At 36.8% G+C, this 27,454-nt stretch overlaps 1 protein-coding gene across 1 annotated transcript in view; it reads right to left on the reverse strand.

Moving 5' to 3' along the window:
* Nucleotides 1-2,282: 2,282 nt before the first annotated feature.
* Nucleotides 2,283-27,454, reverse strand: part of LOC142341553 (uncharacterized) — a 40,998-nt gene continuing 15,826 nt past the window's right edge. The window contains exons 5-7 of the mRNA XM_075392576.1: nt 4,630-5,669; nt 3,726-3,996; nt 2,283-3,281 (exon numbers count right to left, since the gene is read on the reverse strand). Of these exons, the coding sequence (XP_075248691.1) occupies nt 2,791-3,281; nt 3,726-3,996; nt 4,630-5,669 (1,802 nt within the window). The 3' untranslated portion in view covers nt 2,283-2,790. The remainder of the gene's footprint in view (nt 3,282-3,725; nt 3,997-4,629; nt 5,670-27,454) is intronic.

Genomic DNA, 27,454 nt, shown 5'->3' on the forward strand with positions numbered 1-27,454 from the left:
TTATCTCTATCCAATAGGATACTAGATGACCTCGTGTCCGCAAGTATAAAAGGAGCTCGCACGCTCAACCACCACGCAATCTCTTTCCACTTCAGCACAAATTGGTCCCTGATAACTTCTGATTTAAATCAAACTCCCGTATTGCTCCCTTGCTCAATCTCAGCTTACTTGAGACATTTTTCTAACTTAGAATATTTTGTGACTTGTTCTTAACTAAGAACTCTATAAGTCATAAAATATTAACTTAGCAAAAATTTGGAAATCAGGTAAGTTCAGCTTATATTCTCTAAGTTATAAATTAACATCTCTTAAATTCTATCTAAGTTACAAGTTAACTTAGAATATTTCAACCTTTCAAACTTTAACTTTTCTATCCCTTAATGCTAGGTTCATATTTGATGCTGTTTAACATAACATATTAATTCATATTTGCATTTAAAATTTCTTTAATACTTAACTATATACCAAGAGTTGAACTAGGGGTTGAACTCTCAAGTTATACATGTGGTCCCGCGATTAACCCCGTCGTTTAAGTATCTAATGTACGGACCAGCAGTATATCATAATAAATAGTGTTATGCTTAGTGGTTTTGCTATTTCTATGTTTTCAGCAATAGTAAAATCCTCTAAGAACTGTGTTTGCGTGTATTTGTGCATTAGAAATTCCAAACAGCATGCGGAGACAAAATATAAGAAATGAAAAATATCTTTCGAAAAGAATGGAAAATTTGATTCAATGGAAATAGGGAGAGAATTTTTTTTGAAAAACAATTGGGTTCGACATTTGTTTTACAAATCATTGGTGAATCACAATTTCATTTCCCGACCATCTGCTGATTTTTTCTCGTTATAGATGCTATTATTGCTTATTGTTACTGTCTTTTTTCATTTCACTGCTACTTAATCGAATCAAACATTTTTTTCTGCAACAACAAGTATTGTCTCAAATATTATCAATTATTTTGTATTTTATTATTATATTATTATTCTGCAAGAACAGTTATTCCGTGAACAGGCATTAAGTGCAGTTGGCGCCATTCTTATAACTTGCTTTTTTAGAAAATTGACTAGGTCATAATAAATAGTCAAGAAGCGTGATGAGTTCCTGGAAGTTGTCACAAAATTTTTTGTTCTTCGAAGCTAGACGTAAATCATTGTCTGAAACATATTATTTGTAAGCGTGAATGCTCAGCTGAAACCGTTTTTTTTTGTCGGAGAACTAATAAAATTTTGAAACTATTATATAAACATACCCGGCAGATTGCCGGAAAATAGCCGCCGTTGATTCCAATAAGCATGATTAGGATTGAACGAATAGAATATATTGAAAAAAAAAGAGATTTTTGTACAAAAATATTTTTTTAAGTCCGATTTATTTTGATGGCATTTCGTAGTTGAACATACTTCTGTTGCTTAGAGAGAGGCTACAGGGGCTACTATCAACACCAATAAGCATTAGAGGTGGTAACTAAGACTTATAGGAACGACGTTCAAATAGCGGGCATCTAAAATTGGGCTTTATGGGTTTATCCCGTTTCTATTTCTGACTTCAATTTTTTATACCGACTCTGTTCATTTTGAATTGCTTTGCTTAGCAACTGATGTTCAAATTCACTTTTAGCAGAATGAGAGAAGAGAGAAACTAGCCTAGAGAAGTCAAAAAGACTTCACGCAAAATGTCGAAAAAGCGGCAAAATGGTAAAGCGAAAAAAAGTTTGACGAAGTAAAAAAAAAAAAATACGTCCGCAATAATAGCCGGCTGAGAAGATGAGGGCGGCTATTAATAACAATCCTGAAATAGACTCGAACTGCTCAGTTTTTTTACTAATGCTAACTCTTTGTACCTATTGTTTTCTCTTTTGATCAAGTCGAGTCGCAATAGCTTCCAATTTTTTTGAACTCAATGAAATTGAATAAGCGTCACAAAATCCGTATATTAGTATACACACCAAAAGTATATACAATGACCACAATATGTACATAGCTGGTAGATTTTGAATTCAAAAATATGCAGCTCTTTAATGATAATCAAATAAAAATAAATTGAGTCACTTTAATTCTAAAAGATGTTTTTCATTTTACTAATCTATATTTTCGTCTTTTTAAGTTTTATGCATTCATAATCATATATTTTAAAATAGGTTGAGTGGCAATTCGCGTTTTTTTAAGGTGGTCTAGTACGATTCGCTGCCTACCGTTACCGAATTTTGCGTTAAATAGCTCACTTTTATGGCTGGTACTGATTTATTTGTACTTTTCATCTTTTTAATTGATCGGTAAGATTTGGCAGTAGCTTTTATGGTACCAGTAGACCCGTTCGACTAGACGTTAGAAATATCCACCTAAAACATAGAAATGTTGAGAGAAAACTACTTTTGATGCACAGGAAATTCCAAGTTTTGTACAGACCTGGTTTTAACGCGCTTTTTTAACATTGCTCGGCGCACTGAATTAACGTAAGACATGCAAAAGTAGTTCTTACACCATCACGAAAGCGATCAGAATTTGTAAAGCTAATAAACTCTAATTTAGTCGGGATCTTTTCAATAATCGCCTCCTCTTTGGAACCTAGCAGAGAACTTACTCACGTTATAAACTATACTCAATGTTATATTACATTTTAGTCAAGATACGCACATAAGCTCATGGTTCGGAGAAGTTTTGATTGGTCAATGAATTGCTAATTTAAATTCTATCCAATAGTTGCCCCCCTTCTTTTTGAAATAGGGAAAGCGATTGTTGAAAAGATCCTTTAGTTGTCAAAGTTCTCGGCATGTGTTCACAATCTGTTCACACATAGCCCCAAATAGATAACTTTGCCATGTTTACCAAAAACACGACAATCTCAAGAAAGGTGAGCACGCTCCATCCGATCCACAGCCCAATATTCCCACCAAAATCCGTAATCAACTGAGTCAGGGTATATCTTGGCTGTTCCTGAATCTTTTCAAAGTTCAGGTTCTGAAAGTAGATTTCAATTCTTACAAAGTCCAGTTGGATTTTGGCGGCCAGATCTGCGGTCGTCGCATTTTCGTTTGACAAAATTCCCTCTAAATATGAAATGATTTTGTCAGATGATGCATATTTTCGCAGACGTTCGATCAAGTAGGGGGTGTATTGGATGTTGGGCCAAGGGGCAACGGTGGGCTCTTTCGAGTAGAATTCGTCATTGCATGCGGGACCGCATGGGCACGTGAACTCCTCATTTCTGTATGCTTTGTCCACATTGACCTGGCAGGTCCTGGCATCTTTGTCCCAAGGGCTGCAAAGAGGCGCGCCTTCTAAAGTATAGAACATTAATTGTCGCGTGTTAGAGTAAAGCTAAATGTCTTTGAAAAGTCAATTACATGATATCAATCATACTTCAAAAACTTGGCAGCGTGAGTATACAGCCGAATTATTAAAAAATGTTCTTACCCGGGTCGAGGTTTTTACCCAAAAATACCGGGGAAAAGAGTTATAACGAAATGATATCTCCAATCAAACAAACACCTTAAAACAATTTTGGAAAAGTGCAAATTTTAACACCACCCCAAAATTTAAAAAAATGTGATAGGCAAAATTCTGGAGAGCACGGTGTAATCATTCTGATGTAAATGTTAAATGATTAAATCTGGTGTACTTTTTCTGTTTGTTAGTCTAATAAAAAACATTTGGTTACGGCTGCTTCAGCTTGATAAACAAATTATGAAATATAAAGCCTAAGAAGATAATACGCTTCATACCATAGTAATCAGTGACGCAGCCACACTTATAGAACTTCTCAGCTTCAATGCAGTAATGCTCACACGCCCTCTGGTCATATCGAGGCCACTGGTTCGTGTAGTTGGTGTCCAGGGCGACAAAATCTGGCCAGCTGTCCAGACAGTCCCCATACTTGCCCCCTTTCCTGTTGATGACCTCCTGTTTGACCGCAATCAGGGTCGCTCCTCCTGTTGAGGCTACAAGCGAATCCTTCTCGGGAAGGGGAGGTACGTAGGGTGCATTAATTAGAACCTAAAAAAGGAGAAATCAGCTATCAGCGGCAGGAACAATCGATGAGTCTTTCACATTATAGCCTCTCATGAAAGTATAGCCCCCATTATAGATAAAGCTGGTTACCTCACAAGTTAGGTTCAAAACTTGCCAGTCCAATGGACATCATAGCTCGCATTGGTTTTTGTTATCGAACTTCAATGTAAATGTTTCATTTTTGAGTGATTCCGCTATAAGCATACATATGTGCATAAAAATTAGACGGTTCTAATCTGCCCCCTCCCCGCGTTTTTTCCCGCAATTACAATTTAATTGTTGTTCTACAGCATGTTACCATGTAAAAACCAGCACGTGCGGCGGGGAGGGGGACATAAAAGTTATATGCGCACAAGGAAGGAGGAAACAGATCCAATTCGCCTTTTTATTATCAATAGTTTTTTTGTCAAAGTACGGTGCCCTAATTTCTCATTTTACTCCTTATATTGGCTTTGAGTAACTGTAATGGCTGACCTAATCTGAGGCTGTACAAAACATTGCCAACGCTAAGTCACGCATAAGTGTGTTCTTGTTATTTATGAAAATTTGTGTTTTGGTGACAAGGGAGAAACTTTACTAGTTTTCAAATGACCACGTATAATTAGAGAGTGAACTTACGTGTGCTCCTGAGCTCTGACTCAGCACCCCGATGTATTCTTCTTTGTCCAAAAACAAGGTCAATTTCAAGCCATACTCCTTTCCAGTTTTAGAAGTGTTCCTTAAATTGTAGTACAACCCTGAGTCGTAAAACTCAGTGCCAAACTCGCTACTGTAAATGGAATTGAAAGCGTAACAATTTCCATATTTGGAATTGGGAACACGCTGGAATGACGATGGATAGCATTCACGACCATCGAATGTGCATTGAGCAATAAAATCTTCAGCCTGAGTTCCAAAAAATTCCAGTTCCACGTCCTCGAAAAGAGCAAAAGGTCCAAAATCTGAGTAGTCCAGGGCCGTGGACTGTTCGTACACCGCTTGCCAGTCGTACTCGGTCATGTTGTCATCAAAATTCTCATAAGGGTCAAAGTTCGAATACCAGGTGTCGTAGTTGCTCCAGAATCCGGAATCGTAACTGATGTCGCCGTAGTGGTAATACGAGTAACTTTGATAGCTTCCAGTTCCACTAGAGGGACTGGGTGCCCAGCCAGAGGAGGAATAAGATGGCGAAGAATCGGAATCACTTCCATCAACTTGTCGGGGTTGACGATCCAAAAGGTGCTGAAAACTCCCTTTGAGAGGTCGTTGTGAAACCGTTTCACGTTTAAAACGATTCCGCATTTTCTTATCTTTTTTGTTAAAAGGGGGCTGGTTAAATTGTTTCTCGTCATTGTTAGGAGCTATAGCGAGTATCTGATCAGTTAGATCTCGTCTGGCTCGACTGGACGGGGTTGAAGACTTGTAAGTTATTTCGAATCCTGTGTGTTGGACTGAATAATCGGCGAAGAAACGAATCCACATGTGACGACCGGACGACTTGATTGCCCCGGTGGGCGCAGTTTTCCCACACAGTCGGTTCACTCCCGAGAAACGGAATGCGGAGTCAGTGGATTTGTCGCCATTTCGAAATTGAAGGTAGTCGTAATTGCAGTATCCATCGCTGCTGGTCTCAATGTCAAAGTTAGAGCTGATTGTCACTTCCACTATATCGGTAGGAGCTATAAACAAACCATCATTGATGTATTATATATCCCTCAGAAAATTTCGATACCAACAACTTCTATTATTGCAAATTTCCAAGAAAACTAATACAAATTTCATCAAAACGGTTGCTTCATAATGCGAAAAATGATTTTGAAATAAACGTTTAAATTAGACCCAAAATGTTTTACCAACCAAGAGAAGGAAAGAGGTTAAAATGCTCTGCTTAGAAAAAAACAGCACTCTGTTGCGCATTTATGCTGATGATATTGCAATAGCAATCCAAACCTCGATCAAAAATTGTTTGCCTGCCCACTCTCAAACTGAAGCCATCACCTGGAGTTCTATTTATACAAAACTTCAAAAAAATGAACCGTCTATAATTATATTAAATGAGTTTGAACGAATTTTCAAATCTTTCTGAAAAAAGACACGAAAGAAGCGAAAGCAGGCAATAACTTCAAGATAGGTCACCTTTGAGTTGTCTAGATGAAAAAAAGCCATAAAATAGTTATTTGAAAATCTGAGGCAAAAAAACTTATTGAAAAATTACAGGACATTTTCCCATATTTCCAATGAGATCATCATCATGTTAAATTGCAGCAAATTTTGATGAAAAGTAGAGTTCAATTTGCTCTTTGTTGAGACTGAAAACCAAGGGTAAGAACTTTTGTCACCGCCTGCATTACTATATATTTGACATGAAAAAATCTTTTATTCAAATTGATTCTAATGAAATAAATCTACTGAAAAATTGCAAAGTTTTTGTCAGCTTTGATTTTAAAAAACATACCCGTACCTTGATGTCATAGTATATCAATACTGAAACATTCTATATGCATGTTACCCAGAACAGATACTTACGAAACCAAGTGTAAATCCGATTTCACGACTGTACAGACAATAACCTGTCACAATAACCTGTCACCTAAAGTTCACATTCCGTCCTCCTTCTGTGCATTGCTTTTCGCTATCGGTCCTCCTTCAACTGGACATGACTGATTATAGAGCATGTCATATCAGAATAAACAAGAGTAGAATTGAGAGAGTGAGACAAAAAGATAATTGCAAAGAAATAGCGGAAGCGAGAGAGTTAAGTGAAGTGGTCTTAATTAAACAAAAACGGGGGTAATTTTGGAGCTCAAGTGTGAACAGATCGATAGCAGACAGTAATTAGCGATTCGAATTAGGTTCACAGACTGGTGATAATTATGCCCAGATGGAGGATATACCACAAAATTTTATCACGCTCAGGTTGAGGGCAGGCTGTACATAACGATGCCCATATGGGTTATTAATCCTTAATAAATTTGTTACGGTTAAGAAGCACTGGGTTAAGCCTACCCTCCTTGATTTAAGGATTGGCTTAAAGAAAAGGCTGAGGCCCACAATCTTATGAAACAAAGCGCAACCAAGGCAAAACTTGAAGATAACAATACTTCAGTAACCAAGATCAAAACAGCCTTAAAAGTGTTTGCATCAAATTTACATCAAGAGCAAAAAAGAATCAACTGCCATCTTCTTCCATAAACACTTATTCTTGCTGCATTGTATGCAAAGGTAACCACTGGTTATGGGAGTGTCGAGTCTTCAAGGAAAAGACTCCAACCCAGAGAGCTAAGTTGGCGGCGGATAAAAACCTTTGCTTTTCGTGCTTACGAGACAATCACACATTCCGGCAGTGCCCTGTACCAAAAAAGTGCCAGGAAGAAGGGTGCAATAGTTTGCATAACACACTTTTGCAGAGAGCAGATAGGGTTTTCCCAACAAAAAAGTCAACAAATCCCAATACTATCCAGTCCTCTGGCGACACACGTCAAAGTAAGGCAACTACTAGTCAACAACCGTCTAATATGACCACAACAATGTCATCTGATACTGAAATTAAGGGGCTCCTTCAGGTGACTGAATTGCAATTGGTCAACTCGTCTGGTTTAGATACGAAGGCTTTAGTTTTGTGTGATAGCGCCTGCAGTAACTCTTGGGTGACCGTTAGTCTCACAGATGGACTCGGTTTGCACGGTAAAGCACTAAAGCTAACGGTCAGGTCAAGTCTATTAATGACGAAGAAGTAGTTGATACTAGGGTTGTTGAAGTTACTGTAAAACCAGGAGAACATCAAAATTTCGAACCATTTACCATCAACCCTTTCGTTAAAGAGAGTCTGAACGTCGGCTCAGATATAATTAAAGTGCAGGCCCTGCAAGAGACTTACCCACACTTAGCAGTCCTCGATCCCGTGACATATTCCTATAAAGACATTGAGATGATGCTCGGACAAGATTTCCACCATGCCATCTGCCGGTTAAAGACTTCTCTGCGGATGAGAAGCGTTCACCCGTTGCCGTACGCTTACCCAAAGTTTGGGCCTTAAGCGGTCCGTTCCAAAAATCTTGTGTTTAATCTCAACGTGCTTTAAATTGAATGTCGAACATGACAATGAGTTAGCAAGTCAATTAAAGTCATGGTACGACATTGAATCACTCGTTGCAAACGAGCAAGTCGACTCAAGGTCTGCAGCAGACGCAAGGGCTCACGAAATCCTTGAAAGTATCACTTTAAACAATGGCCTGAGATACGAAGTCAGAATGCTGTGGGCAGCAGACAACACCAAGTTCCCAAACAACAACTTCTCCTCCCTTGTGCAATTGAAATCTGTCGAAAAACGATTGGCCAAGGATGAAGACCTTAGAGATAAGTATACTAGTACCATCAAGGAAGATATAATCAAGGGGTATGTAATTGAGGTTCCGGACGCTCGCAAATTTGAGAACCGGTCCGATAAAGAGTGGTACCTACCCCAAAAATCCGGTTTTAAACTCGAACAAACGGGGTAAGGAGCGTAGTTTGCTCAATGGAGCAGCAAAATTTCACGGTGCCTCGATAAATGAGTCTTTGCTCACTGGCCCTGATCTGCTCCAAAACCTTATTTATGTGCTTCTTCGCTTCCGACAACAACCGTATGCCGTCTCTGCTGACATCGAGGGAATGTTTATACAGGTTGGTGAATTACCATCAGATCAACCATCCGTTCGCTTTCTGTGGCGGGAGGACCCCACAACTAACGTTGCAGTGTATCAATATAGGCGCCAAATTTTCGAGCCTAAAGACTCACCCACCTGAGTCAACTATGTTTTACAACGCATTGCGAGAGTCGATGCCAAGTATTACCCCAAAGCTGCAAAAGCCGTCCTTCAAAAACTTTTATATGGACAATTACCTTGACTCAGTGAAGTCTCTTGAGAAAGCTATCAATATATGGAAGGAATTGGTACATCTTCTCTATCTCGGTGGGTTCAAGTTTACAAAGCTTGTAAGCAATTTGTCAAATCTGGCTGATCGAATTGATGGTTCTTCTCAATCTACTGAGCCCAAGGTTATTGTTTCTTCCCAGGAGGATTCATAGCAAATGCTTGGGCTGAGGTGGAATCACAGTAATGACACTTTAGTTGTGAGTAAGGATACAGTTTGCGCTATCACCAAGTCACTCACGAATCTCTTGGTCCTATGTCTTGTCTCGAAAGTCTTTGACCCTATTAGTCTTGCCGCAGCGTTTACTGTTGGTGCTCGACTGCTCTTAAAAGACATCTGGCGTGTCTTAGGACAACAATAGGATGACGATCTCGCACAGGACATGGTTCAAAGATTTTTGATTTGGAGTGCGCACTTACCAAAGCTTGAAAACATCAAAACTCCTCAAAGTTTCTTTAGAAGACTCTTTGATAATATAGAGTTACATATGTTCGGTTAAATTTCCCAGGATAATTTCTAATTTCAAAAACACAATATCCGGTCAGATTTGACACCACTGAAACGAACTGGGCGGTGCAAAGTTCTCCTTGACTTTGATAGGAGAGCAGCCGTTAAACAAACATCGATAAAAAATTGTTTGTGTGCCCCACTCTCAAACTGAAGCCACCAGTTGGAAGTCTTTTTTTACAAAACTTCAAAAATGAACTGTCTGTAATTATATTGACATGGTTCAAAGGACATGGTTCAAAAATTTTTGATTTGGAGTGCGGACTTACCAAAGCTTGAAGACATCAAAATTCCTCAAAGTTACTTTAGTGGACCCTTTGATAATATATAGTTGCATATGTTCGGTGACATTTCCCACGATATTTTCAGTGCTGTCGCATTCTTGCGAGCCCGAGTAACAGCACCTACGGGCGAACAAAAAAATAGAGCTTGCGTTTGTTTTAGGGAAAGCGCGCGTGGCGTCAATGAAAGTAATGACTGTCCCAAAACACAAATTACAAGCAGCTCTGCTTACCGCTCGACTGAGGAAGGAAATTACACAAGCACTTACTGTAACTGTTGACCAAGTATTCATCTGGACAGACAGCACAACCATCCTTCAAAGGATAAATTTTAATGAGAAACAACCAATCTTTCTTGCAAACCGCGTTGACCAAAGGAACCACGTCGCAACCAAGGATAATCCCGCTGACGCTGGCACACGTGGAATGTCCGCTGAAGTTTTTCAACTAGGTAGTTGGGTCAATGGTCCACATTTCTTAATCAACTCAAGTTTCCCTTTCATACCGAACAAAACGTCATTAATAACATCAAACTGGGCGCCAACCAAACATTCACTATAGAAGACACTGTATCTCTGGCTACATCTGTTAAAAAACAGTTAATTATCGTTCCGTCATCATTCCCATTTGATAAGTTTGGTTCTTATCAAAAGTACTTGGGCATTGTGGCATACGTTCTCCAACTTTTGCTGTAACATGCCGGCTACCGAAACCTCGACGGTAGCATTACAGACCCTACCTAGCCTGACGAATATGGAGTGCATAGAGGTCGGTACGTGTATCTAAGTCATCTCCAGTACTTGATGCAAGGAAAATCCTTTGAAACCAAAGGAAAGGATCTTCTTGAACGAAAGTCTGTTAAACGGAGGAGCCGAATTGCTCCACATTTACCGATTCTTAGTCAAAATGGACTAATCCGTTCCTCGGGCCGCATCAAGCAGTTATTGCAAGTTGGGTGTAACGCAAAGAACCCAATCATCTTAGATACACGTCATCCGTTTGTAAAACTGTTCTTTGAACACACACACGTAAAGCATTATCATCAAAGCGTTGAATACCTAAGATCAATTGTGCAGGAACACTATACAGTGCTGAAACTACGATCATCTTTGCGTTCCAACAAAGCACGCTGCCTGAGATGTCGAGAATTCCAGGCTGTAACTATGCAACCAATCATGTCTGACTTACCTAAGGAGAGCGCGCTTAACAGTCTCCTCCACTCACGAACACCGGTGTTGACTACTTCGTGCCGTTCAATGTGACTGTTAACCGTACTACTGAGAAAAAGTGGGGCTTCCACTTCACCTGTGCCACTACTCGCGCTGTCCATGTTGACATAGTTAGATCCATGGACACCAGTTCTTGTGTTATGGTAATTGAGCGGTTTGTGTCACGTAGGCGTACAAAGGCCATGATTTGGTCGGACAATGGCACTAACTTCATTTCAGCGGAGCAAAAAACCGAGAAAGTGTCGAAAAGTAGAAAATTGTCAACATTGCAGCTGAACTCGCTCAGAAAGGTGTAAAGTGAAGGTTCAATCAACCCAGCGCACCACATCAGGGTGGTATCTAGGAGAGGTTGATACGCAGCTTCAAGCGCGTGTTGTGTACTATCCTTGGCACGCGTCGCCTCACGGATGAGGTGCTGCATACTACCTTTTGTCTCGTGGAGCAGGCTCTCAATTTGCGTTCTTTAACACCCGTAAGCACTGATCCGTGCGATTTGAACGCTATGACGCCTAACCACTTTCTTTTAGAAGAATATTTTACAGGTATTCCGTCACTTGTTGGCAAAAATGAACTTGACTATCGTAAACGTTACGCCCGAGCGCAGTCGTACGCAAATGCGATCTGGTCCCGTTGAATCAGAGAGTACGTACCGGTGCTGAACCGACGTTCTAAGTGGCAGACAACTTCAGACCGTTTGGTTTGGGTAGTTCAGGAAACCAACCCTAGGGGTTACTAACCTACCACTCGGATTGTGGAACTCCGGCTCCGATAGAGTCGCGCGCTCTGCCGTTCTCCGTACGTCAACCGGTTCACCCGTCGGCCCGCTTAAAAAAACTTGTACCAGTTTTCGCAACATCTTCTTCCGGACCGGAGGATGTTACGAAGTAAATAGGTAAGCGATACAATATTAACCAATCAGATTCGAGTATTTTGAACGCTCAAAGAAATCGTTCTAAATGAATAAAATACGTTCTAATATACGTATAAAGTTCCGATAAAGTTAATTGAACCTAATTTTAAGTAAATAAAACCACAAAATGTATCGATTAAGCTGGCTTTCGGCTTAATATTTTTAGGTTTTCTAGACAATTGTTGACTGAATACGAACCGATCTGATGTGAATTGCATCAGACAAAAAACCTGTGAAAGAGCATCAAAAAAGCCTTGCCGTCTAAACTCTTTATATTTTGAATGAATTGAATCTTCGAAAGAGTGTCGTGCACCCTTAATAATTCTGTTCAAGTTAAAAATGTGACATGAACAGTATAATGCCAAAACCAAATAAACAGAAAGTTTTTAAACTGAAAAACTGTAAACTGTAAACAGAATTTTTACAAATATTCTAATATTCAATTAACAGATGGTTGGTATAAACAATTGGTTACTATCAATGCCTCCAAATTGTTCAGCAAATTTGACTTGATTGTGCAATTTTAGCCAGGATTAGAGAATCATGGTGGAAACAGTCTGGCAGTCAATGCATAGGGTAGCTCAGATTAGTCAGATCGTTTTGAATTCAGTCTAAAATGCACGTGGACAAACTGATACCCAATAAACATACGATATAACAGCATATTTGTCTATTTTTTTTCGCTTCAACCTATTAGCCCAACTAAGTCTAAGCTTCTTGTCCTGCTATTCTAATACTCCTGCCCTACTTTGTGCTATCGTAGTTTATCAAAAACTTGCTTTCACCTCTGTGTTTGGTAACTTTCTAATGACGATAACGGCGGCATGTTACACAATCTGTCACCCAAAGGTCAAAGTGCACTGTCACGGGGGTGATTGCGCCTTAACTAGTACGTATCAAACCAGAGGGGAGTAGGAATTATGTTCGGAACTTTTTAAGGATTCGGAACGGTTAAAATGAGGCTTTTCGTTTACCACTGAGAACATCAGAGGTCCGAACGAGATTATCGCCGCCCTGATATCGAACAAATCGGGCAAGAAAAAATCAGAATAAACAGGGTGAGAAGACTAAGAAGGGCTAATGAAGAGCTTGAATAGGAAACTTAGAGGCAAAATCGTTTGTTCATAAGGTATCAGTTTTTCCAAGTGGATATTTGACTTAACTACAAACTATAACAGAGCTGCCCTGAGGTTTGAGTGAGTAGTAATATAGTGAGCTACACTCCCCGGGGGGGTGGGGGGGTGAGGTCCCCCATGTATTAAGATAGGGTATAGCGTATTTTTCGGGATTTGGGTCCTCCGTAACGTATTAAGATAGGGAATGAATTAGCATGTATTAAGATTAGGTATAGCGGGGTTAATGTATTAAGATTGGGTATAGCCGCCATGTATTAAGATTAGTTATAGCCGGCGACATGTATTAGGATTATGCGCCGACATGTATTAAGATTAGTAATAGCCGCCGACATGTATTGAGATTAGTAATAGCCGCCGACATGTATTAAGATTAGTAATAGCCGCCGACATGTATTGAGATTAGTAATAGCCGCCGACATGTATTAAGATTAGTAATAGCCGCTGCCATGTAGTAGTATAGTCGGTGCAAATGTGTGGGGTAGGTTCGGAGACGCTCCTGATAGGCTGAAATTTTGAGGGGAAAAAATCAATGTTTGTGTAGTTATTAAGTGTTTACTTGAGAACAATAGAATCGGCGTGGGTAAATAATTGCTGTAATTATGTGAGGGGTAATTATGTGACAGGTTGAATTTTGTTTACAACTTTTATGTTATTAAATTGTGAAATTAATTGGTGGGGGTTTTCAATTACCCTAGTTATCTGAGGGGTAATTATGTGACATGTTGAATTTTTGTTTACAAATTTTAGGTCAATTGCAAAGATTGTTCCCCTAATTATTTGAATCAATTGTGTAACAAATGTCTTTTATGCGCTCATTAATTGGAAAAAATTCAATGATAGAAAAAAAATGAATTGAAATTGTATAAAATTACAGACACAGTATAAATGTAATAGAGAATACTAAAGAATTGTGCTATAGTAAAAGCATTTAAGTTATATGTTGAGTGGTGCTGTATGAATACCGTCAGACTGAACAATGCGCTTAGGGTAGAAATAGGACAGTCCCTTCTTTGTCTGCTCATACGTAGCAACACAATGGTTTATTGTTCTGAACCCTCTATTTGTTGAAGTAAGATTGATAATTTCATCCATCACACGTCGATATTTCTCCATCGGTCCATCTGCGTTCTCTTCTAGTGTTCATTTATTGAGACCTTTACTGCTGAACTTGTATTTGTCAGACTGTGCATCGTAGCAACAATAAGTTTTGCTACAAAGACAAATCATTTCCGTACATCTGAATTCTTCCTTGAAAAGTCCTGGTTCCCGTTTATCATGCTTCTTATGCTTAGAACAACATGTTCTAGGGAAGAAATTTTGAATAGCATCTGCTTGGAAAGAGTCGTTACAGTCCTGCTTTCTCAATGCTTCCCATGCTTGTTTTTTAGCAGGTCGAATACAATCATACAAATTCTCATGAGCTAAGGCTAAATAGAGGGAATCTGTATCCATCTCTAACTCCTCGAATTTATCCACGTCGCAAAATCTGTCAAAGAAGTTATAGTAGAGCTCCAACATACGTAATTTAGCGTACTGAAGTATGAAGAATCCAACTATTATAGGTTCGCGGTGTTCAATTTTCGATTTTGCTAGCTCAACTTCGTAAAGCTCTTTTGAGACATTGTTCAACCGCTTAAACATTTTCCCCTTGATTGCTTTGTGCGTCTTCTCATCGTTCAAATATTTGGTTTCTGTATGTTTGCTTCTGTCCATAATCTGATAACCGTAAGAGCTATTACCCAATAATTTCATAGTCTCAGCAACAACGCTGGAATCAGGATTTTCATCTCCACCTCTTCTAGCGTCTACCACTGACTGTACAAAGGTGTTGAAACATTTGCGCGGCGTGTACTGTACAAATCTATAAATTCTTGTACATTTAAGACCGAGCCTGATGTAGAAATTTAGTAGGGGAGTAATAATTGTTCCATTTTCCAGATTGAAACTTGAAATTAGCATTCGCTGAGGTTGCTTCAGTAAGTTGTTTTCGACAGCGTAATCTCTCATATAATCCCCAATATCAGCTCGACTAACGTTGAAATTTTTAAAAATAGGCGGGAAATTCGAAAACTTGTACTTTAAACCTGTGGGAACTTCCAAATCACATTGTACGTATCCAAACATCTCCCCATCTCTTATTTTAGCTAGTAAAGACTCTTGCTTCAAAGGTAATTTGAAAGGAAAGTTCTTTCTCACGTGATTTCTGACATTTTCTTCTACTTTAACACTTTCCCACCATTTACACTCCCAGATTTCAACAATCTTATATCCTTTACTTTTTAAGTAATCTCTTCTCAATTCATCATGTTCTCTTTTTCTAATCCCTCTCTGTGTTTCCTCTTCCGAGAGACTTGCTTTAGCTTCCTGACAAGGACAGAAATGAAAGTAACAACCCATGGCTTCAAACACCGTATTACAATGTGTGCAAAATCCGTCTACGCTAAAACAATCAATCTTCTTCTGTTTTCCGGTTGTGTAGTAGCTCTCAATTTTACATTCGGAACGTTGTGATTGAAGATATGACATAACCATGTTCTCAAATGTTCGAGATCTGTTTGTTCGAGCCCTGAATTTTTGAGAATCTGTATCAAATTCCCATCGAGTGTAAAGTCCAGTGGGCATTTCTTGACACATTGAAAATGGATAGAGTTGGCTAGCGTCAATACCTACGATAGACTTGCAAAGGTTTTCAGAGTTTCGTATGAAGGTCTGATCAACTACTGCTTTTCTAGTAAAAACAATAGATGGACCACCAGTCATATCTTCACGTATTTTGTCATGTAAATCTTTGTCAGCTTCAACAAATGGAAAAAACTTGTGGTTTGTTGACTTGTGAAGACAGATATTAGCCAAGTTCGGAAGTGTACATCCGAGTTTTAACATATCGACACCCTTGTTGTGATAAAACTCCATCATTTTTTGCATTGCCTCCAGTGTTGGAACAACATCCTTGTTGTTGTACCACTTGACAAAATCTCTGAATGTAGCCATTTTTTCTTGCTCCCAGACCACTTTCAGGTAATTGTAATTGTCAATTCCAGATGGAGGAACATTTTTCAACCTCAACTTTTTTAATGACTCTTGTTGAGAAAATCCACTGTTAAGCAATTTAGTGAAATCAGTAAATTCCTTCTCCAGTGGATTATAGTTTCTCAGTTTGCTAAAGAAACGGTCGTAAGGAGGGAGAAAAGTTGCATCGAGCTTTTCGGGAGAGTCAAACCACTCATAGGGGAAGAATCCTTTGGTCTCATTTGTCTTGTATGCTTTAAGGAAAGAATCAAGTGATGTAGCTCCACCGAGAAAGTTGAGGATATCGAGAAATTGTACATCACCAAACTTAAGAGAAACAAAGTGATTTGCTTTTTTAATAACAGTAGGTTGAATGTCGCGCTCATGAATAAGATAGGGTAGGAGATAGGACTTAATGAGATTTAAATCATATTTTCCACTATTGAATCCGAACATGGGTAAAGTGTTCACATAACGCTCAAAGTGCTGCTGTAAGTCCAAAAGCTGGTTTTTCTGCATTTGGAGAAATTGCGTAGACATATCAGCTTCATCATCTTCTTCGGTACGTTCATCTTCACACTCAAATGTTGAAGCGTTTTGATCTTTTCTTTTAATTAAATTTTCACCAATTGCGTTAACTCGTGCTCTGATTACTGCTTCAATAGAGGAAAACTTTGTCCACATTTCAGTTTTACCTTTGTTTGCTAAGTCTTCAATAGCTTCAACAAAAGATATAATGAGAGCTTTCGGATCTTTATCGCATAGGAAGACAGGTTCATCAATTAAATTGGAGGAAATAGAGACAGAGATTGGTTTATGCTTTCCAATCCAAGTGGTTGTGTTTGTATCTTTTAATTGGTCGGAGGGTACACATATCGATTCAAAGTCAAAAATAGCCAAGTTCTTGAACAATTTTTGATCTTCGTTGTAGGAAATTCCAAATCCGTCAAGCTTATCAAATAAGGTCTCGCGCAATGTATACACACTCTTTGGGTAAATATGCTGTACTCTATCTTTACACGTTTTAACATGGCGGTTGAAATTTCCCGCTTTCTGAATGAACGTATCGCAACTGGGACAACGGAATCGTTTAAAGAATGTGTTGATATCATCTACATAGCATATGTGGTTGTTGTAACGTAATAAATTAATATTTTTCTCATACATTTCAATACTTCTCCTCGCAAGTTCACCAACAAAATCTCCATCTACAATGTCAATATCGTAAATAAATATTTTGTGCTTTATCGCATTTTCAACAAATACAAGATGATCGATCGATACCCCTCTGAAATTGATTGCGTCTTGTCCAGATTCGTGGAGGAATGCACTAAACAAATTTTTTGCATTGATCTCAAGCTCCGATGATCCATATAAGTGAACTGCTATAGCTCGGAATAAGCAAAGATAATCTTTGTAAGTCTCACCATAGCCATTCGATACGAGACAATTCACATCTGGTCGTCTGAGTAACTGTTCAGGAAGAACAGCATCGATACATCCCATTGGAATGGATTTTAGGAGAGCGCAAAATATTGTTACATTTGTAGTCAGAGCAAATCGCCATTTTGTATTCTCCCGCTCCTGAGCACACGTCTCCACTAAATCCATCTTTTCAATCCTGTCCTGAAGAGAGACTAAGTCTCCTTTGGAACAGAGTAGATGAGATTTCTCGAAGAAAGTGTTGTTCTCGTGAGCGTAGAAGTATCGATACTCGTCCGTATCCACATTTCTTAATATAAATCCTAGAGCTAAGTTGACTTTGGCTGCACAGTTGAGTTTTTCGAATACTTCTTTCAACTTTTTATTAATTTCATGAGGATCGAGCTTGGACAGCTTGAAGTTGAACACTTGATGTCTTCCATTTTCCATCTCAGTATCGTCAAAAAAGTGCTGGCAAGCACTAAGTTCTTGTTGTAGCTGCTCGTTGTCCTTTTCCAGCTCCTCTGATTCTAGAACTTCTTTAAGCTTTTCACTCGATTTTGTTCCAACTTTTGTTGAAGTTCCATGCTTTCTCCTCTTGTGTTGTTGAAGAGAATAGAAACTCGGAAACTCCTCCAAGCATACAGTACACATAGTGCTTAGCTTTGTATCCTTAGGAGCGTGATGCTTAGCAATGTGGTAATTCATGTCTTCTTTCTTCTTTGTACTGAAATGTGGACATTTGGGACAAAATAGAGTCCCACTATCACAAGACTGCTTGTGTCTTGCCATATTCTTCTTCACCACCATTTTGTTGCACGTTGTGCATTTCACTGGGAGATTTCTATCGAGAGAAGGCATTGTTTTGGTACAAGATGAAACAAATTCGGGTATTGTGACGAGCAACTAATTGTGACAATAACAAAGTGAGAATGAAAGAAATTATTTTTGTAGGGAACGCAGCTATGACGCATCACTCCATATATGGAAATTTATCATTTCCATTTTAAGAAGCTTGTTGTCATAACCGAACATTCTAGAACATAATGAATAAACCAATCAGATTCTTCCATTTACAAATACCTTTAATAATTAAGAACACTCTTTTTAAATATGTGAATTCATTCCTTGGAGTAAACTCAAAAATAGCAAATCATTCTTATATATCTTCTTAATCATTTCTTTTACATTTTATATAAGTTTTCATGTTTCATCCAGCCATAATCCAAAAACAGACTCACAACAAATTCAAACAAATTGTTCCAATCTTAACAAACTCTGTGATTCAAATTTGTGTCTATCCGCAATTGACAGAATTCGGTGCTTGCAAACAAATCTAGTCCTATTGAAAATTGAAATTAGCACATGAATGTGCTTTTACAACAATGTTAAAGATGTCGAAAACAAATATTCATCCATACTTCACGAACAAATATTTACTTTACAACTTAACGTTATTGTCTTGGAACCTCTCAACCAATCGAAATCGCGTGTTAAAGAAATTATTCTGAAGATTAACGATTTTATTTTGTGTAATTGTTTCTTAATTTTAATTTTCTTTTACATAAACAGAGTATTGCGTGAAATTTTGCTCATTTGCGAAAAATGTTAATCAAAAATCATTTACAGTTGTTGGAAAAAATATATAAGAGGAAAGAAGGAATTGCCGATGCTTACAAAGTTGACGAGATTGATGTTGATTCCTATTTTTTCTACAATTTCTTGGACATTTGCGTTCAGAATGACAGAATATTCCGATTTAGTAAAGGATTCGAATATGCAACATTTTCCATTAAAAAAATTCAAATATGATGATTATATAACGAAACAATCATTTGATTTATCGTCAGAGCTACACATTAACAAGTACAAAATTTTATTTATTTTGAATTCCGTTCCCGAAATTTTAGAACAGTACAGAAATCTAGCACAAGCGAACTGTATTCCAATTCCTGACCCCATAGCAATCACTTCATCTGTACAAAGCGCGTTGTTTTTTCATTATTATACAGATTACAATTCTGAAGGAGTAAAAATTCGATTTGGAATTCGGCTCCCAAATATATATATACAAAATTTCTGTTCCAAAAATGGAATACTTTCCGAGATTGATTTAAAATTTAACGAAGTTGAACAAATTTATCAGAGCTTAACATTTTTGGTAAATTATGTCACTTCGTTCCCAATGAGCTATCCTTATTTAGTAAACAAGTAGTCGTATCATGTGATACATGTATTATTCAAAAACCATATTTGGTTTCTATTCACGCATTGATGTTCCTGCTTCGTATACGAGCATCATTTTATAACAACTTCTTCCATATTTGGATACATTAAATGATTTCAATTTCCTGTTTCGGTTACTAACGTCAGTTTTTCTACAAAATATTTCCTTCTTTGGTTACTTTGTTCTTATTGGACGGAATTCACTATAAATAGGAGCGACAAAGTTAGATTTCATCATTCTCTTTCATTTCCTCAAAATTAATTTCACCTCTGTTCCTCATCGTCCTGCTAACTATTCTTCAAAATTTTATACAATTGAGTTCCTACTTTCACATTCTTCTTATCTACAGATCTTACTTCAGTTGTAACGTTTAAGTGTTTCTAACTTAGATATTCTTTTTGTCCTACTATAAAGTGAAATTTGTTGTTTTCTAACTTACTCTCTACTTGACAGTTTTCAATACGTTCATTTACAAACTGCTTTTGTTTCTAAAAAATCCACTTCTATCAACTCATCTGAACAAAATGGAGTTTACTGTGCAAAACAACAGTCTTATGTACTCATTTTCCTTCACTGAGGAGACTGCTCGGATAAGTATTAAAGACTTATCAAACGGATTATATGAGACTGTAATGACTTTACCCATCACTGTGTGGCATATTATTGAACACCAGCGACAACAGTTCGACACCTATCATCAGGATCAGGTTCCAATTACGGAGAATCAGCTTGGAACTCAAGCGATGGGACACGAGGTTGCTGTTATTAGTGGGCACCACTATCCCCACGTTGCTGGGACAGAATTTCCACCTACCTACGTCGCTGGCAACATTCAATATACTTTCCCTTGGGAAGAAGGGCAAATTCCCAACTCTTGGTTCTCTAGCCCGGATGTAAATCAAGTTTTGAGTTCAGTGGAGGAGTCAGGGAATTTGCTTCAAACTGTGTCAAGCTTTGATGGGAGCGAGCTAAGTGTTGATACTAGCACTTGGACAGCAAATGAACAGCAGAACTTTGATCCGGCACAGTACTATGGTTCTACTGATATGTCGACTACTCCATCAATGACAACACCTTCCATAGAGGATGGAACGGCGCACAATCCAATTTTGCTGACTGATGAAAATTCAACAACTTCAATCAGCGTTCAACCAACTGATCCTCCAGTAATATTTGAACGTTCTAGACCTTTTGGGAATGAGATTCAAAACTTACCAGAGTATGTTGTGAGAACTCTGTTTGAATAGATTCGAGTTGGTACAATTTTGCGGCTTCATTTGTAATCGTTCTTAACGGAAAAGTTGTATGTTGATTTATACATTTTCCTGGTGATGTATTTAAACATTCTTTATAATATAATTTTTCTCATGTGAGCTTTCTTTTCTAAACCAGTTCACAAGGATATAATCAAACAAAATTTTGAATTTTGAAACTTCGTTACAAAACTTGATATTTAACGGAAATAGCATTATCAAAACTCGACATTTAACAAAAGTTTTTGATCAAAAATTTGATATTTAAGAAAAAAAACTGAGCAGAAATTTGATTTCTAAGAAAAAAACCTGTATGAAAACTCGATTTTTAAGTTGTTATAGAAAAAGAAAACTTGTCATTTTACAAATTAAAAATCTCTTCCTTTTTTGCGTTAAATTATACCGTAAACTGGTGAAAATCAGGAAAAAATTTGCGCTTTATTGTATCCAATTGGAAACTGTTTTTTGATATTTAAACAAAAAGATTGAATGAAAACTCGACATTTAACAAAAATTTCGTTGAGAAAACTCGACTTTTATTAAAATAAATTGTTCCAAAACCCAACAGTTAACAAAAATTTTTGTGAGAAAACTCGACTTTTAAAAGAATAATTTGTTACAAAACTTGACATTTAACAGATTAGAGGTATCAATTTAAACATTTAAGAAAAAGATTGTAAAAAAAGAGAAATTGAATTTTCTTGATTTTTAAACCAAACATAAAACTGATACTATGTAAATAATTGTGATGCAATTACAAATTTATTACTTTCTGATTTCAAGATATAACAGAGAATTATCAATTAAGCCATGGCCGTCTAACAAACAGTCAACAATTTTTATCAATTCACCCTCATATTTTGAGTTTTTAAGAGATTGAATTCTGTCCAGAAAAGAAGATCCCATTGTTTGTGTGCTTACATTTCTTTGTTCAGCGCGCAGTAGATGTCTCTTGAACTTCTTTCTACTCAATCTTTTTTTAGACACACTAGGTAACTTCTCAACATATTTGTTCTCATAATTGTGTTGTACTGCTCTGTCTAACTGAGTAAAGACAAGTCCCGATTCTTCCAAAATATTGCCAAAAAATTGATGTTTATATAATGTATATAAACAATCAACTGTCTGATATAAATAGGAGAGATCTTCCAGTTTTTGAAGCAAGTCTCCGATTGAGAAAGAAATGAGAACAATGTGATATCGACAGGTTTTCAGGGGACAGAAACTGTTGTGTGAAGCAACAACATATTCACTTGTAAGAATATATGGTCTATAATCTTTGACAGATACAGATATAAACAACGTCTTTTCACAGAATTTTTTGTAAAAGTGTGGTAAAACCTGACACATAACTGCTGCCATTCTGTAATATTATTTAGTTCTAAAGAAATTGATTTCCTTATTTGAACTTAAATTCCAAATAAGGAAACTAATTTATTTATTATAAATAAAACAAAATTCCAAATAAGGAAATCAACTTATAAATTATAAAGGAATTCAAATTCCAAATAAGGAAACTAATGAAATTGTTATGTGCAATTTAAAACCTCATTTGAACTATGAATCAATTCAAGAAACAGCGGATTAATAAATTTCGATGTTTTACTTGTTCAAAATATTTTCGTCACTACTTCTCTCTAATGCAACACAGACGTGCTAAACACAAAGACTCTTTTTCTATAATGATTCAAAAGTTTTCTTTATTGAAAATTTCTGATTAGAAATCCTTTTAAGGAAGAATTCTAAATAGACACATTTTTCTCTTCCTTTTTAGGAAATTGTGCGAAAACAATGATGTCATTAGCATAAAAGGAAATTCTGCGTTGTAGAGGCCCTTAATTTTTTAAGCAAATCATTTAATCAACTTCTCGCAGCTTACTCAAGTTACGTAAATGTCTCTCTCCAAAGTATCTCCTTGTTACTCGAGCGCTCCATCAATGTTTACAGATTCACAACCTAAATTGGGTACTGATTCCGTCCCATTTTATATTGACTTTGGTTCTCATCCAAACAGATTTGGGAGATTTACTGTGTCCCAAATATTTAGAAATGGACAAAATTACTCGGAACCAACTTTTCAAGTCTTTAAAAAAGATAAATGTGGAACATTTGAAAAGTACCAACAACTGAGAATTGGAGATTACGAATTCAAGAAATTTTGTCTTCTGAAGAACGATCTGCTGAATGGAGACTGGGAAATTCGAGAAAATCCAGCTCAATTTGAGAAGAACCCAAAAATGGAAGACGTGCTGCAACAATGTCACAAAGCAAGAGAGATCAGCATTGGAAAAAATCGAAGACTCTACGTTACCTTTATACAGTACGTTCAGGACAATCCAGCTTCAGTTTATGTCCAGATCCGACTATTTTGTCGCAAAGAGAGCAATGAGTTCAAGCAAGTGACTTACGTCAGCTATAAAATGGAAGAATTCAAGGAACTCATTGAAAATCTTAAAGACTTCTCTAATATTGAACAATGTACATTTCAATAACTACTGCTGCGCAATATTATGATGTTTTTTATATTGAATGATGAATATTTGGTGATTATATGTATTTGACTTTCAGTAAACATTTTTTCATTTGAAACTTTTTTCTTCTTAGAATGAGTTGGGATATTGGATGCTCTAGAAACATTTTCTTAAGTCTCAGAGATAAATCAAAAGTTTTTCACGTCAGGTTACATCACGAGCTTAAAAGGTATTCATATACAGTTCTTGAAGCGCAAAATTTTCCCAATTTGGATAATTTAGACTTAGAGTCCCAAATTTCTGAATTCAAGTGGGTTATTCATAATGGGCTGCGCAGAACAACTCTAACATATCGTTCTGACAAACAAGAAATTTCCATTTCTCAACATCGCTGGAACGGATATCAGTGGAGTTTTCTTACAAAGATTGATTTGAAAAAAGAGGAGTATAAAAATCTAGTAGATCATCTACCAACACTTCTTTCCTATATAGAAAATTACAAAAAGACTTGCATTATTTTGGACGAAACAACTCAGAGTTAATGAATATTGTTACTCTGGTAAACATTTTCAATTGTTACGGAAGCATACTTTCAATGTTCCCTACGAACGAAAAACGTAAAAACTGTTTTCTCGCAGCGTGTAAAATTTGGGACCGAAATGTCGATTTGGACGAAATTGATCAAAAGTTTCCTCACGGAGGAAGAATTGGATATGGAAACTCTCTTTTGGACTTTTTCTTAGCTAGATCAAAAATTTTTCGTCTACATGCAATTTTACATGATTCTGCTGGAGCTGTGAAAACAACAACAGACGAAGGACCAGGTTATTGTTACATGCTGGCGCAATTACCCAGCTCCTGTCTTCTAGGTCATATAACTGGATTATTCTTTTGTCTCTACATCAAAGTTTGTCATCCTCATATTTTTAAAATACTAGATTGTTAATCATTTGTCAATTATCTCAGCTAAAAAGAGGATGACTCTCGTTGTGTTTGATATTGAGTGCTTGGAGGGAACAGTTGTCAAGGAGCTGGGAATTTTCAAGGACGGAATTGTGTTAGGATATACATTCCTCCCACCGAATGACTACAAGCCAACATTTCAAGCAAAGTGGAACACAATGAATTTACATGGAATAAACTGGAATAATGGAAAAGTTGATTACTCAGATCTTCCAACCATAATTCATCAACATTGTTCTCCTACAACCGAATACTTTGCCAAAGGATTGGAGAAATGTAAAATCCTATCCAATTATTTGTGTAAGGATGTGGAAAATTTTGACGATTTTGGATGTCCAAAAGCCTCTAAGTTGATTTCCAACGAAGATACAATCTGGGAATGTAGTAACTACCCCTACCGACACAAGAAAACATTGCACTGTGCAGAGAAGAAAGCTTATGCTTATGGAACTTGGGTTCTTAATTTTTTTTGACAAAATTTAATATTTGTAAAAATTTTTATATACTTTGATTGTAATGTATCATATTGTCTTTTAATTAATTTTTAAAATCATTTTTTTCGCCTACAAAACATAGAGAAGTTGCTTCAAAAATGAGAAAGTTGAACAAATTTTGTCCTAGCGTTACACAGTTATTCTTCATTTCAATTCTGTCGTTTTTCTTAATTTTGAATTTATTCTCCTTTTTTATGCTTTCTGTTATTAATTCCTGTGAAGAGACAGTGTTTTGGCTGTCGCTGTTGTTTGTTTCTTTTTTATGTTTAGAAGCTTATCTCATTTTTTTATTTATTTACATCACAATTCAGTTGAAACATTTTCTCTATCGTCTCAATGATTACGTTTAAATGACTGAGCATACAGATAAAGGATTAAATTTGGGTAATTTTGTCTTTGATGATAATAATCAGGAACGACAATCATGGAAATGTTTTGGACAGACTTGTAATAGGTCTCTAGTCGTTTTTCTGTCCCAATTTTTTGTTATACTCGTAATTCTGGTCTGTTGTATAGTACGAATAACATTGGCTACAACGTGTGAAGAAACAACAGTTCGGATTGCAATCCTTTCTAGTACAGTTGGTTATATTTTACCTTCACCTAAATTATGAACAAGATAATTTCCACAAAAGAACGAATTTTTATTTCATTGGTTGGTCCAAGCGGATCTGGGAAATCTCATCTTATACATGAATGGTTAACAATTGGAACTTTTCAACCAAAGTTCGACAAAATTTACTACTTCTATCAACATTATCAATCTCTTTATGGTTTAATGTCTAAAGATGTTAAAAATATTGAGTTCATAGAAGGAGTTGACTTTGAGTTTATTCAAAACCTACCAAATAACGGAACAAAGTATCTGTTAATTTTTGACGACTCTTGTGAGGAGATTTCCAGCTCTAAAGATTTCGTTAAAATTGCAACAGCTGGAAGACATAAAGGACTCAGCACAATATACATCAAACACAATTTATTTCATCAGAGTAGATTAGGAAGAGATATAGAGTTACAAAATACTCATATCGTCTTGTTCAAATCTCCTAGAGATGTACTGCAAATAAACACTCTGAGCCAACAGTTGGGATTAGGTTCACAATTAAAAGATTGGTATACCAAAGCAACTTCTATTCCTTATGGTCATTTACTTATTGATTTAACTCCCAAAACAGTCGACTCTCTTCGATTTTGTACAAATAGTGGATCGATTCCTTCAATTTTTTTCCTTCCACAACATAAACAGCAGACCACATTTTTGAGTGATGAGCACACAACATCTCTCTACTCTGACAACGTTCCAAAGTTATTCCCGGAACTTCAAAAGAACTTACCTAAAAAATTGTCCGAAAGAATTTATTCAGTTCCTAAACGAGTGCATCGTAAACATGCTCAGAGGAGAACTGCAAGATATTCAAAAACGAGACATAAAAAAGTATCAAGACGAAATTCATCAGCTTATTCTAAAAAGAACTGGAATAAATAAAAGGAGAGCAATTTTAAGTTCAAGGAAAGGAATAGAACTTATATCATTTCTAACTCCGTCTATCATTAACCGTCTTTCTTGAAATGGAACAGTTTGTTTTGATTCCTCAACAGCTTTACGAACAAAAATTCAAATTACATGTGTATAAATTGGACGAGAGTGAGGAAAAAGTTAACTTCGTTCCACAAAATTTAGATTCTCTTCACAAGGACATCACCACTAACACAAAATCATTCAAAAACGAGTCAGTTGTAGATCAAATACTCAAATGTCCTCGAATCAAGCTGTCCCTCAGTGACTCCATTTTACTGGATGGAAGAGATACAAATGTAGCATTTACCGACTTTATTTACGCATTGAAGAGAAAAAATATTGCATTTCCTGATATATATTACACAATACTTGATGCTACAGGGATAAGTCCGAGCAAAATTGTAAACAAGGATGCCAAAAGCAAAGACAGAGGGAGTTGGATCCCTTTCAAAATCTGAAAAAGCGAAACTTCAACGATTATACAAAGAAGGAAAAGCTGCATTTGGATCGGTTAGAAATCTTCAGAAAGCTAGCGGTTTATCAAGAGGCAAGGTTATTTCCTTTCTCCACACTAAAAATTCCTATACAAAATACCGTCAAGCAAATCGACATTTTAGACGATTACCTGCATTTGCAAAGCGGATAAATGAAATTTGGTGTCTTGATTTAGCTTTTATGGACAAATTGTCAGAGTTTAATAACGGAGTAAAGTATCTATTAATCTGCGTTGATGTATTTTCTCGTTTTGTCCGTGTTCAACCAATGAAATCAAAGTATTCTACAGATGCTGTAGCAGCTTTCAAAAAAATGCTACGAAAAAACAACATCCCACAAAAAGTGGGTTGATCAAGGAACAGAGTTTGGTGGCGAATTTCGGAAATTTTGTGGAGAAAAGAAAATTAAAATTTATTCAACGAGAAGTGAAACAAAAGCTGAAAAGCTGCCGTAGCTGAGAGAGCTATCAGATCTTTGAAAAACATTATTTATCGCTTCATGGAAGAAAACGGGCATAAGTACCTTGTAAAAATGGGATCTTTCCTAAATACAATGAATAGTAGAGTAAATAGATCTACAGGTAAAGCTCCAAAAGAGGTAAAAAACAAAGACTTTTTATCAATTTTTTTACAAA

The sequence above is a fragment of the Convolutriloba macropyga genome, chromosome 6 (genome assembly GCF_964194025.1).
Source record: "Convolutriloba macropyga chromosome 6, txConMacr16.3, whole genome shotgun sequence".
Classification (NCBI taxonomy): Eukaryota; Metazoa; Xenacoelomorpha; order Acoela; family Convolutidae; genus Convolutriloba; species Convolutriloba macropyga.